This window comes from Podarcis melisellensis (assembly GCF_964234715.1).
Source record: "Podarcis melisellensis genome assembly, chromosome: 18".
Taxonomy (NCBI): domain Eukaryota; kingdom Metazoa; phylum Chordata; class Lepidosauria; order Squamata; family Lacertidae; genus Podarcis; species Podarcis melisellensis.
The window spans coordinates 10644061-10656552 of record NC_138536.1 but is presented as its reverse complement, the minus strand read 5'-3'; the positions used below and the strand labels follow the sequence as shown (position 1 = coordinate 10656552).

General features: G+C 48.8%; 1 protein-coding gene across 3 annotated transcripts in view; it reads left to right on the top strand.

Moving 5' to 3' along the window:
* AP3D1 (adaptor related protein complex 3 subunit delta 1) overlaps positions 1-12492 on the top strand; it is a 50719-nt gene that overhangs the window by 32514 nt on the left and 5713 nt on the right. Inside the window, exons 17-29 of one of the 3 annotated variants that reach the window (XM_081895398.1) lie at positions 785-926; positions 1408-1479; positions 1659-1734; positions 2677-2882; positions 4229-4302; positions 5231-5254; positions 6410-6635; positions 6986-7045; positions 9182-9283; positions 9991-10140; positions 10774-10821; positions 10938-11127; positions 11999-12087. In XM_081895398.1, coding sequence (XP_081751524.1) covers positions 785-926; positions 1408-1479; positions 1659-1734; positions 2677-2882; positions 4229-4302; positions 5231-5254; positions 6410-6635; positions 6986-7045; positions 9182-9283; positions 9991-10140; positions 10774-10821; positions 10938-11127; positions 11999-12087 — 1459 coding nt within the window. Of the gene's footprint in view, positions 1-784; positions 927-1407; positions 1480-1658; positions 1735-2676; positions 2883-4228; positions 4303-5230; positions 5255-6409; positions 6636-6982; positions 7046-9181; positions 9284-9990; positions 10141-10773; positions 10822-10937; positions 11128-11998; positions 12088-12492 lie in introns of all 3 variants that reach the window. The other 2 variants (XM_081895397.1, XM_081895399.1) reach the window with 2 other exon arrangements.

Below are 12492 nucleotides of genomic sequence, written 5' to 3'. Positions count from 1 at the left end.
CCAACCTCGAGCTCTGAGCCACACAGTGAAAACCAGGAAGTTAAAAAAAAGGCTGGGGATGAGGGAGAGGGGGGAACTTCTTGTTTTCAGGCAGGATAGATTGGAGCATTGTCTGGGTCCTAGTGCCCCTACCACTTTTTTGTGCTCCATTCTATTGCTGCTGGTGGCTGCTTATCACTCAGGCTGCAAGGAGGAGCGCTTTTACACAGCTAATGGCGAATCCCCCGCAAACCAAGTCCTCCTCACTTGCTCAAATCTATTCTGCCTCAAAACAAGGAGCAGAAGGAAAAGGCTGCAAACTGTTAAATGGAAAAAAACCCAGGCACAGGGCAAATACCTTAAGTATACCTTTAAAGCAACAGTGCTCTTTCCCTCCCTCATCCCCGCTCAGCTCGCCGAAAAGCTCCTTCTCAACACGTGCTCCTTGTCCCTTGAGTGCTTTTCCTTCCCTCCCCACTTAAAACGTGGTTACAAAGCACGGATCCACATGGATCCTCAGGATTTTTGCATTGGGCTACCCCAAACTCACCATCAGATCACATGTCTGTGGCCACAGCATGAACCATAAAAATCATACATCCACTGTTTCGTTTAGAATATTTTTTTTCTTGTTTTCCTCCTCTAAAAACTATGTGCGTGTTATGGTCAGATGCGTGTTATAGAGCGAAAAATACGGTATTCTGTTGACGGGAAGCTATATAAATCTAACTAGAATGAGTAACTTTTTGAGTAATCGATAACAAGGGCAGCTTGGTAGTGATGCGGAGGCTCTCTCCTTTCCCAGCTTGGACCTTGACGCTTGGATCAACGAGCCTCCCTCGGACAGCGAGTCTGAGGACGAGAAGCCGCGGACCATCTTCCACGAGGAGGAACAGAGGCACACAAGGCACCGGCAGCCTGAAATGGACGAGGAGGAACTGAAGAGGGTAGGCTGGCTGCAGAACGTCATAGGGTGAAAGAACTGTAGCGTTGGAAGGGACCAGGCCAACCCCCAACCCCCTGCAATGCAGGAATTTATTATGCCCGTCACGTAGGCATCGTGCCCCTCTGGCTCACGTGAGAAGCCAGCACTTTTAAGTGGGCCCGGAAACTGATTGGCACTCAGTGCAGTCCGGCCAGGAGCAATGCAATGTGCTCAAACTGTTTTGTCCCAGCGGCAGCCCCACATATAACATGCTGCAGTAATCTAACCTGGAAGTTCCTAGAGCCTAGACAAGTTAGGCTGGTCCTGTCTGGTTAGAGACGCAGCTTGGCCCCCAGCCAAAGCTGATGTGGAGCTGGGGGGGTGTGGGGGTCATTTGCACTCTCCTTTTTTAAATAAATGAAGCCAAGAAAAATGTTCCAATAACCCTCAATATATTAGATTTTTAAACCCACCGCCGCCGTGCCCCTTGTCTCTCCCTAAAGCGCCGAGAAGTCCGGAAGCAGGAACAAGCGAACAACCCGTTCTACATCAAAAGTTCTCCTTCCCCACAGAAGGTAAGCCCAGATCCTTGTCTGGTAGTCGCAAGGGACCCACTCTAGGGTGATGAGGGGCCCCTCTCTTAATGGCAGGGATCCCGATGTTACTTTTGATAAGCCACACAGGGCCAATGTTGGCACATGACATCTCTTGTTTCCCCACCTGATCCTCTTCCCTCCGCCCCCACCTTGTCCAGAGGTACCAAGATAGCCCCGGCGTCGAGCACATACCTGTGGTGCAGATTGACCTCTCCGTTCCTCTGAAAGTTCCTGGTAAGAGTTCTGCCAGTTTCCCAGCGTTCCACGCCAATGAATGGGGCCCGGTGGGTGGAGCTATGCAGATGAGTGGCCTTGATTCTCAGCGCTTCCAAATCAAGTTTTTTGTGCCCTGGTCGCTGCTTCCCACGTCAGATGCTAGGATCCTGAAAGGGCGAGTACGCCTGGCTTCCATTTCTCCAGCTGCTAAAGTTGTAACAACAACAAAAAGAGGGCATGACTGCCTTTTAAAGTCTGTTAATTTCAATGGGTCTCCTCTGAGTAAAAACATTAAGCATTGAAAGCTTCCCAATAGGGGGCTGCTTTCAGGTGTCTTCTGAAAGCTCTGTAGTTCTTAATCTCCTTGACATATGAGAGGAGGGTGTTCCACAGGGAGGGCACCACCACCAAGAAGGCCCTCTGCCTGGTTCCCTGTAACCTCACAATGAAGGAACCGCCAGAAGGTTCTCAGAGCCTGGTCCTCAGTGTCCGGACTGGACGTTGAGGGTGGAGACGCTCCTTCAGATATACTGGACCAAGGCCATTTAGGGCTTTAAATGTCAGCACCAACACTTTGAATTGTGCTTGGAAACGCACTGGGAGCCAATGTAGGTCTTACAGGACTGGTGTTATATGGTCCCAGACACCAGTCTGGCTGCTGCATTCTGGATTAGTTGTTGCTTCCAAGTCACCTTCAAAGGTAGCTCCACGGAGAGTGCATTGCAGTAGTCCAAGCGGGACCAGAGCATGCACCACTCTGGTGAGACGGGGAGCAGGCAGGGAGGGTCTCCGATGGAGCTGGTAGACAGCCACCCTGGATGCAGAGTTGACCATGGACAGCGGTGAGTCCAAAAAGACTCCCAGGCTGTGTACCTTGGCCAGCGTTTCCTTTCAAGGCTGATGCTCAGCCCACTGCCCCTCTTGAGAACTTGCTCTGTCCCTCCCCGCCCATCAACGCAGGCTTGCCGGTTTCTGACCAGTATGTGAAGCTGGAAGAGGAGCGTCGGCACCAGCAGAAGCTGGAGAAGGACAAGACGAAGAAGAAGAAGCAGGAGAAGGAGAAGCGGGGAAAGCACCACCGGCGCCACAACTCACTGCACACCGAGAGCGACGAGGACATTGCGCCCGCACAACATGTGGACATCATCACGGAGGAGATGCCGGAAGTAAGCCCTGGCGGGAGCTTATGGCTGATGCACGGATCAAGGCACCCACCCTGTTCTTCCTGGTGTTCCCTGGCCGTGGGTGGATTGGGAACCAACCTGGTTACAAATCCTGATGGGTGGTGGTGGTAGTAGTAGTAGTGGTAGTAATAATAGTAATAATAATAATAATAATAATAATAATGTTATCATTTGTACCCCACCCATCTGGCTGGGTTTCTCCAGCCACTCAGGGTGGCTTAAAGGTAAAGGTAAAGGTACCCCTGCCCGTACGGGCCAGTCGTGTCCGACTCTGGGGTTGTGCGCCCATCTCACTTAAGAGGCCAGGGCCAGCGCTGTCCGGAGACAATTCCGGGTCACGTGGCCAGCGTGACATCGCTGCTCTGGCGAGCCAGAGCCGCACACAGAAACGCCGTTTACCTTCCCGCTGGTAAGCGGTCCCTATTTATCTACTTGCACCCGGAGGTGCTTTCGAACTGCTAGGTTGGCAGGCGCGCACCCACAGCGCCTGAATGGTACATTCTCACAAATAGAACACCATACATTTTCAGATTTGTTTTAACATCTTCATTAATAGAAAGGATAGAAAACATTAAAAATTGCCCAAAAAACTAGTTATGGGTATGGACCTGCTGTCTGTCAAACAGCTCTTACTGTCATGAAGTTCTTCTCAAGGTTTATTCAGAATCTTTCTTGTCACTTGAAGTCCCGCCCTCTGGAGCAGGAGCAAACAAACTTGATAACCTCCTCTCTCCGTTAAATGGAAACTGCGTAGATTTTAAAGGGGGGGAGCAGGCAAGGTAACAGCAGATAAAATTCATTCTTATGGTGTGGTTTCAGGCTTGAGGTTGATAGCTAGCTGGTCATAACTTTTTAGCAGGTGAGGGTGCCTGGGGTGCTCACGCTGTGCTAAATGCAGGTGAATCTGGGGGTGGGAGGCAGTGCAAAAATAGAGGGGCTGTGTTCTCCCCCCACAGTTGGAGGCAGCAGTGCTTCTGCACCCCGGTTGCTGGGAATCACAGGGAGAGTTCCTGTTTTGCTCAGGTCCTGCTTGAGAGCTTTCCGTTGATGCTTCCGGTTGGCCGCATTGAGAGCAGGTGGCTGGACTGTAGAAGGGCCCCCTTTGGCCAGATTCAGCAGGCAAATTCTTACATTCTTAATCTGGCAAATGAAATCCTGCTGCAGCTGTACGGTGGCACAGTCATTATCTCTTGGTTCAGGGTGGTGGGAACATATTTCTGACTTCAAAAAAATTCTGTCGCTGTGGCAATGGAGGGTAGGTTCCCCTGCCCCTTGGAGACTAGCACCTCTTTGACCCACTCCCTCTTCTCTTGTGGCTTTTTCCCCAGAATGCTCTGCCCAGCGACGAGGATGACAAGGACCCCAACGACCCCTACAAGGCTCTGGACATTGACCTCGACAAGTAAGGAAAAAGCTGGGCTGGCGTTCTTCTGCTTTCGTGGCTAGTGTTAAACCTTCCTGATGTCAGCTGAGGCCTGTTGCTTTGCCACTCTCTGTGGGATGCTGATAATAATAATAATTAATAATTTTTTATTTATACTCCACCCTTCCCAGTTCAGAAAACCGGGCTCAGGGTGGCTAACAACACATTTAAAACACTTAATTGATGCAACAAAAAACAGCATCGGAGTGCAAGGAGCCTTTGGCTAGCCGGGCTTTTTGCTGAACTACAACTCCCATCACCCCCAGCCATCGGCCATGCTTGTGGGGGCTGGTGGGAGTTGTATTTCAGCAATGCCTGGAGGGCCAAAGTTTCTCTACTCTTGGTTGTAGTTCAGCAATATTTCATTCATTTGTTTCAGGTATTTAGGTGGAGAGATGGAGATGGCTTAATATTCAGATTTCTAAGCCATGCGCATGAATTGTGGGTGTTTGTTTTTTTAAAAAGAAAACCAGTACTTGAGAATGAGAACGATTCAAATATAGACCACTTGCTAGTATGGCAAGCCCTCCTTTATGTCACATGCAACCTCTGGGGTGAGCTTGGTTTGGGGCAGACACTGACCTTGTGGGCCAGATTAGACCCAGGGGTCACAGGTACACCCCCCCCCCCGAGTCTTCACCTTGTGGGCTTAGCTTTGTTTAGGGGGTGAAGCCATTGATTTGAACACTTCCATTGCGTCTTTTAAAAGGCTAGGTTTGCTCCTCAGGTTCTTCCAGCTCTTCCGTTTGTATGTTCTGTGAGGCATCACCAGAATTATTTTGCATTTCTCGCTCTCTGTCTCTTTCCCTCCTGCTTCTTCCATTCGCACAGTTGCTGTATTCTGTCGTCATGTGTATTTTATTTTATTTTTCCCCTCTCTCCCTCTCTTTCTGTCTTTCACACACAGTCTGGTTTCAGGGAAATCGGCGAGGTAAGCGCTCCCCTCTCCCTATCTCTCTCTCTCTCTCCAGTGTACGGGAAGTTGTTCTTTTTACAATTTATTAAATTTGCATACTGCCCCTTTATCCATAGATCTCAGGGCAGTTCACAACATAAAATTACAATGCAAAAACCGCAAGTTGGCTGCTCCCTTTCTGACGTAAAACCCTGACACAGCCAAGAAAGCTGCTGACCCATTCACCCCACCTCAAATTGCAGCAGAAAAAGGAGACACTCTGTATTTTGAGAGTCTAGGGGGAGGGAATCAATTATCTCTCTCTCTCTTCTGCCTGCATAGACCTAAATTTGCATGTTTATGGCCTGGAACAAAAGAAATGTTTAAAAAAATCCTAGTTTTCACTAAAACAACTTACAAAATAAAAAACATGCAGTATGCAAAACTGAAAATCCCAGAAGAGTGGTGCAAAGGCCTCCTGGAATAAACCTGTTTCAGTCTTGCATCTGGTGCCTGCCTGATTTCTAGTGGCAGGGAGTTCCATGCTCTGAATGGTGTTTGTTCGCTTGCTTGCCTGGAGCCAATCTTCCGTTCGCCATAGGCGACCAGGAAAGCAGCTGTATGCAATCCACCTCGCTGTTAACCTCTTGCAGTGCTCCTGAAACTTACTCCAGGGCAGCCTTCCGCAGCCCAGGTGCCCTTCAGATGTTCTGGAATTTCCACCATCACGACTCCCCAACAGCCGCAGCCAGCATGGGGGCTGCTGGGACTTGTGCTCCAGAGCCGCTGGAGGGCACCAGATGGGCAAAGACTGGTGTCGGGGAACTTCTGGTCACCCTCAGGCCGTTTCAGAGGGTTCATTCAGCGACGGAGCTGCGATCAATCACAGCTTCCTGGGAGCGTACCTGTGTGCTATGCATGAGAGTGTGTGTGGTGTTAATTCTGGCCTTGCAATGGGCACGATATTATCGGCCCTGCTAGAATCCTGCTTTTGGGTTGGAAAACAGGAGGCTGGATCTTGAGATGGTGCTTTTTGCAGCCCGGGTTGAATTTGTATATTTATTTACCCTTCACCTGAAGATCACAAGGCGGTTCACGATGTAAAAATGCAAAATGAGATGCAAAAATGCAAAACGAAACGCGTAGTTAAAAACAAACAAACCTCCCCTGTCCTTCCTTCCCACTAAAAAGGCCTTTGGCGGACAGCGAGAAGCTTCCAGTGCAGAGACACAGGAACGCCGACGACCTCAAGTCGCCCCAGGAGGCGGAAGTGCTCTCCGCAGAGAAGAAGAGCAAGCGACCAAAGAAGAAGGAGAAGAAGCACAAAGACAAGGAGCGAGAGAAGGAGAAGAGGAAGGAGCGGGAGAGGAAGATCGAGGAGGAGGTGGAGGAGGAGCAAGAGGAAGAGGAGAAGAAGGTAACACACACACACACCTGTGCTCTTCTCAAGTCTGGCCTCTTCCGGGGAGCCCCGTGGAGGGTCCGGCCATTGCACTCTGATTTCCAGCACCCAAGTCTGGTGGGAATTATAGTTCAGCTGCTGCATTCCAGCAGAGCTCATCAGTCGCGGGTGATAGTGGGAGTTATAGTTCGAAAGCACCCAGAAATAGGCACAGGGTTTGCTGTTTTCATACACACTTTGTGTATCAGGGTGGAGTGGTGGTGATTATTATTATTATTATTATTTGTAAGATTTAAATATGTTGTAAAAGAAAGTGCACTACAGGTAACCCACAGTCCTTTTTTGCTCCTCTCTTGTTCCAGCAGGAAGACATGGACTTCTGGCTTTCTGACGGTCCACCACCTGCAGCTGCTACGGAAGCAAAGGTTAATCTCCATTGCAGAGCTTTGAAATGATGTGTGTGTGTGTGTGCACGCACGCGCGCATGCGCGCGCATGCAAGTGTTGCAAACTCAGATATATACTTATTTTTTGCTCCGTAAGACGCACTTTTATCCTCCTAAAAATTAAGGGGAAATGTCTGTGCATCTTATGGAGCGAATGTGTGGTCGATCGCTGGCTCCCTTTCTGGCCCTGCTCCCTAGCCCAGGCCTCCATTGTTGTATGTCCTGCAGACTGAGACTGTTTGTTTCCCCAGTGACATGTGACTGGCTGATTAGATTATCTGTCTGGAAACTGTAGAAAGGGCTCCCTTTCCTTTCCTAAAGAAGCTGCAGAACTTTGAGCTGAACCCCATAAAAACAGGATTTTTTCCCTTTGCAAAGTAAGCTCCACAACTTTGAGCTGATCCTCAAAAAAATGGGGCTTTTCCCCTTTGCAAAAGAAGCTGCACAACTGTGAGCTGATCCCCCAAAAACACACCAGGGCTTTCCCCCTTTCCTCCTCTAAAAACTAGGTGTATCTTATAGAGCGAAAAAGACAGTGAGCCAGGCGTCAAAGGACTCCTTAAACCAGTGGTTTTCAACCAGTGCACTGTGGCACCCTGGGGTGCACTGAATGTTGGTCAGGGGTGCTGCAGGCAACACTGGCCTCTGTCCCTCCTTCCTTCCTTCCTTCCTTCCTTCCTTCCTTCCTTCCTTCCTTCCTTCCTTCCTTCCTTCCTTCCCTCCCTCCCTCCCTCCCTCCCTCCCTCCCTCCCTCCCTCCCTCCCTCCTCTGATGCCCTCTTGCGTCTTCCTCCCAAAGGCTTGCGTGGCTGTTCATTGCAGCAGCCCCGGCTACAGGCTCCCCAGGCAAATGGTGCCTCTGGGGCCGGCCAGGTGGTGCTTCTCAGGCACCTGTGGGGCAGTGTGAGGAAGCACCTCTCTTAGGGGCAGGCGGGCAGCTCAGAAACCTAGGGCAGCAACTGCCCAGAGGACTCCCAAGGAAAGAGAAGAGGAGGCTGAGGGAACGCTCCACAAGGGAAGGCGTTCGAAAAAGGGTAAGAGGCTGCCAGCTCTGCAGGCAAGGGGGGGCATAACTGGGCTCCTGAGCCTCACAGGGGTGCCGCAGAAAGAATGGAGTTGGTCAAAAAGCTGTGGACTCAAAAAGCTTCAAAAAAAGCTGGTTTAGGTGAAGACCTTGGGACCTGTTGCTCCCATGTTTTCTCTCCCCGTCCCCAGTATCTCAGCGATAAGACTGGGATATAAGGTACAGTGGTGCCCCGCAAGACGAATGCCTCGCAAGACGGAAAACCCGCTAGACGAAAGGGTTTTCCGTTTTGGAGGTGCTTCGCAAAACGAATTTCCTATGGGCTTGCTTCGCAAGACGAAAATTTCTTGCGAGTTCCTGCGGGGTTTTTTTCCTCCCCTCCCCTTTTTCCCAAGCCGCTAAGCCGCTTAACAGCTGATCTGCTAAACCGCTAAGCCGCTTAACAGCTGATCCGCTAAGCCGCTTATCAGCTGAGCCGCTAAGCCGCTTAACAGCTGTTCCACTAAGCCGCTTAACAACTGATCCGCTAAGCCGCTTATCAGCTGAGCCGCTGAGCCGCTTATCAGCTGATCCGCTAAGCCGCTAATAGCGCTAAGCCGCTAATGGGCTTGCTTCGCAAGACGAAGAGACTCGCGGAACGGATTCTTTTCGTCTTGCGAGGCACCACTGTATCAGGAGTATCTTAAGATCTCCTGGAGCCATGTTGTTAAGGGCCTTGTAAATGAACACAAGAACCCTGAGCCTGGCCCGGTAAACAGGCAGCCAGTGGGCTTGGGGGAGGGATGCAAGCAGGGAGGTGCCCACAGTTGGAGGGCATGAACCATTGTAAAGTGAGACCCCTCCTTGCCCCTCTGGGAGAGCCTCCTAGATGTCCCATAGTCCCTTGGCTTGCTTTTTGAGCATTTTCCACCAGACGTCAATGAGATAAGCTAGAACTTTTAGAAGACATCTGAAGGTGGCCCTGTATGGGGAAGTTTTTAATGTTTGATGCCTAACTGTGTTTTAATTTGTTGAAAGCTGCCCCAGAGTGGCTGGGGCAACCCAGCTAGATGGGCTTAGTATAAATAATTTCAATCTTGCCGCCTCCCTTTAGAGCCCTTCTGAGCCGAGCATGAACCTCACGGGGGCTGGAGAGCCAGTGGGGGCCCAGAAGGAAGTGCAAGAAGAAGAACTGGAGGAGGAAGATGAAGGAAAGGTGAGTGGCCAAGTCCCTGCCCCCGACTGCCAAAAAAGAGAGTAAGAGAGCGCAGAAAGGTTGTCAGTCGGTTTCTTTTATTGTTTACTTGAATATTTGCGACCCATGCTTTCATAAGATATGTCAAGCCAGCTTGCAATATGGAATACAATATAACCAATTGTCCAGTCTGGAGACGGAGGTCCAGCTCCTAGGGCCTTCTGGCGCTTCCCTCCCTGCAAGAAGTGAAGTTACAGGGAAGCAGGCAGAGGGGCCTTCTCGGTGGTGGTGCCCGCCCTGTGGAACGCCCTCCCGCCAGATGTCAGGGAGATGAACAACTACACAACTTGAAAAACACCTGAAAGCAGCCCCGTATAGGGAAGTTTTTAATGTTCAGTGTTTTATTGTGTTTTTAATATTTTGTTGGTAGCTGCCCAGAGTGGCTGGGGAGCATATAAATAGTATGATTATACTTTTTTATTATTAATTAAAAACCACAATAAGACAGCAGTAGATGCTGCTTGGTTAAGGAGAAACATCCGTAGTGTGAAGCGCCTGTCCCAAAAGCGGTTTTTGAGAGACTTCGGAAGGAGGCAGGGCCAGTTCCCTCTATGGTCAGGGAGTTGCACAGGGCAGGGCCTGGCGGAGATCGCCAAGGTTCACACCTTGGCTTTTAATGGGCGATGTGGGAGGAAGGTGTCTGACCCCTGGATTTCCCCCTGGCCCAGTCGAAATCCTCCAAGCACAAGAAGAAGAAGAAGCACAAGAAAGAGGAAAAGTCCAAGGATAAGAAGTCGAAGAAACACCAGGGCAACAGTGGAGAGGAGCTCCCTGCAGAATCGGTGCAGAATGGGACGCTGGAGGATGAACCGTTACCGGTGAGCAAGGGTCTTATAATTGCATTTTTTGGGTTTTCCCCTTGTTATTATTATTAACTTGTTTTTTTAAATGACTGTTTTAGGCCATCTGGCAAACCGCTTGAGAGGTCTTTTGCAGGATTTCCCAAACTCAGGTCTCCAGCTGTTTTTGGACTACAACTCCCATCATCCCTAGCTAGCAGGACCCGTGGTTAGGATGATGGGAATTGTAGTCCCAAAAAACCAGCTGGAGACCCAACTTTGGGAGACACTCCTGTATAGAGATTTCTTTTAGTCATAGCCAGTGTTGGTCCTGCCCAAAGTAGACCCACTGAAGTTGATAGGCATTACTAACTTCTCTTAATTTCAGTGGGTTTACCCCGAGCAGAACTTTATATAGATTTACTGCGTTTATAACCGTGCCTTTTTCTATAACGAGCTCAAGGTGGCCTACATTTAGTCCGTACAAAAACCCTGCAAGGTAGATTAGGCTGAGAGTGAGCGACTGGCGCAAGGCCACCCAGACAGCTTCTTAGCTGAGGAGGGATTCGAACCCGGTCTCCTAAGTCCTCTTCCAGCGCTCTAACCACACTGTCTCTCCACACATAATTGGCCGCAGCTCAGGAATGACGCCTTTTTCTTTCTGCCTTCCAGCCGATGTCAAGTTACGCCCTCCTTGCCGAAAACGCGTACATCAAAATGGTGAGTGGGGTTGGGTCTGCGCCTCTGTGGAGCGCAAGAGCCTTAAATGTGCAGGGGTTAAGTGATGGTGTCCAGCTCCGCTACTGCTCTCTCTTCACAAATGCTTTCTCCCGTAGACCTACGACATCCAGGGGAACCTGCAGAACGACAGCCAGGTGACCGTCTCCATCATCTTCGAGAACAAAAGCAGCAGCTTCCTGAAGAGCATGGAGCTGAACGTCCTGGACTCACTCAACACAAAAATGTTCCGGCCAGAAGGCTCCTCCATACATGACGGAATTCCTGTCCCTTTCCAGCTGCCCCCTGGTATGTCCTGTCTTTGCTGGGGGGGGGGGGGTACTGGGTTGGCCAGAGGCGTCAAGGAGCGTCAAGAGAGCCTCCCTTTCCATGAAAAGTTTAATGGCATCAAAGGGGTCATGTCTAGATTAAGCCCAGGGGCAACCTTTCAAATTATTATTACTATTATTATTATTATGCCAGAAGACAATTATTAGAGGCCTTACAACTCAATAGGCCGACTTCTACGCTACCAACGGTTCAGAACTGCTTTCGGACAGTAATGATCAAATTACTTTAATAGTGACTGTATTTTTGAGTGCTGTCCATGTAGAAAGACTGGGCCGTTATAAAGAGATTTAGTGGTTGTATTATTTATGCAAATTGATTTTCTTTGGAGTTAAAGATCTGACTGGGACAAACCTTGTTATGTTGAGCTTGTATTTTGCATATTGTAATTTGTATACGGTGTCTGTTTGATAATGTGTGGTTTGCTATGCCTAATAACGGATATTATTATTATTATTATTATTATTATTATTATTATTATTGCCACTAGCCATATCAATAAATAAAATATACTGGGGAATATGTTCTGGAGGTTTACTGGAAGTTTCCATTAATACAAATGACAGGATTTGATAGTAGTTTGGGGGGAGGGCAATCTTCTCTGTAGCTGTGTGACTTTGCTGAGGGTCTTTGATGCTTTTCATTTTCATACTCTTCCAAACTATGTGTTTAAGAACACATAGTTTGGAACCCTCTGTGTGGGTTTGGTAGGGCTCCCCCCCCCCAATCAATCAAGCTTGAGCCAAAATGGAGGAGAGTGAATATTTGTGAATTTATTTCTTTTTTAAAAAAATTCTCTTTCCCCTGCCTCTACTCCCTTCTCCCAATTTAGGGGTGTCCAACGAAGCCCAGTTTGTCTTCACCTTGCAAAGTATTGTCATGGCGCAGAAACTAAAAGGAACCCTCGCGTTTATCGTCAAAGTAAGGGCCTTTTCCACTTTCCCAGTGCCTGAATTCTATTATTATTATTATTATTATCATTATTATTATTATTATTATTGCTATTACTATTACTATTATTATTACAATTCATTGCCTGCCCTTCACCTCAAGGTCCTATGGCAGGCTCTTACAATTAAATTTTACTTACTTTCATGTTCTTAACCTGTATTTTTTTTACTCTGTGAACCGCCCCAAGATCTTGTGATGAAGGGCGGCCTATAAATCTCCTAAGTAACATAAGAATAAATAAAGCACACCGTTAACATTAAAACTCAATTTTGCACAGTATTTTTTTTTAAAAAAAGGTTTGAAACAGGTTAAGGATTTTTGTGTTTTTATGCCAGAAAACCACCCTGGGATCCTCGGATGAAGGGCAGTACATAA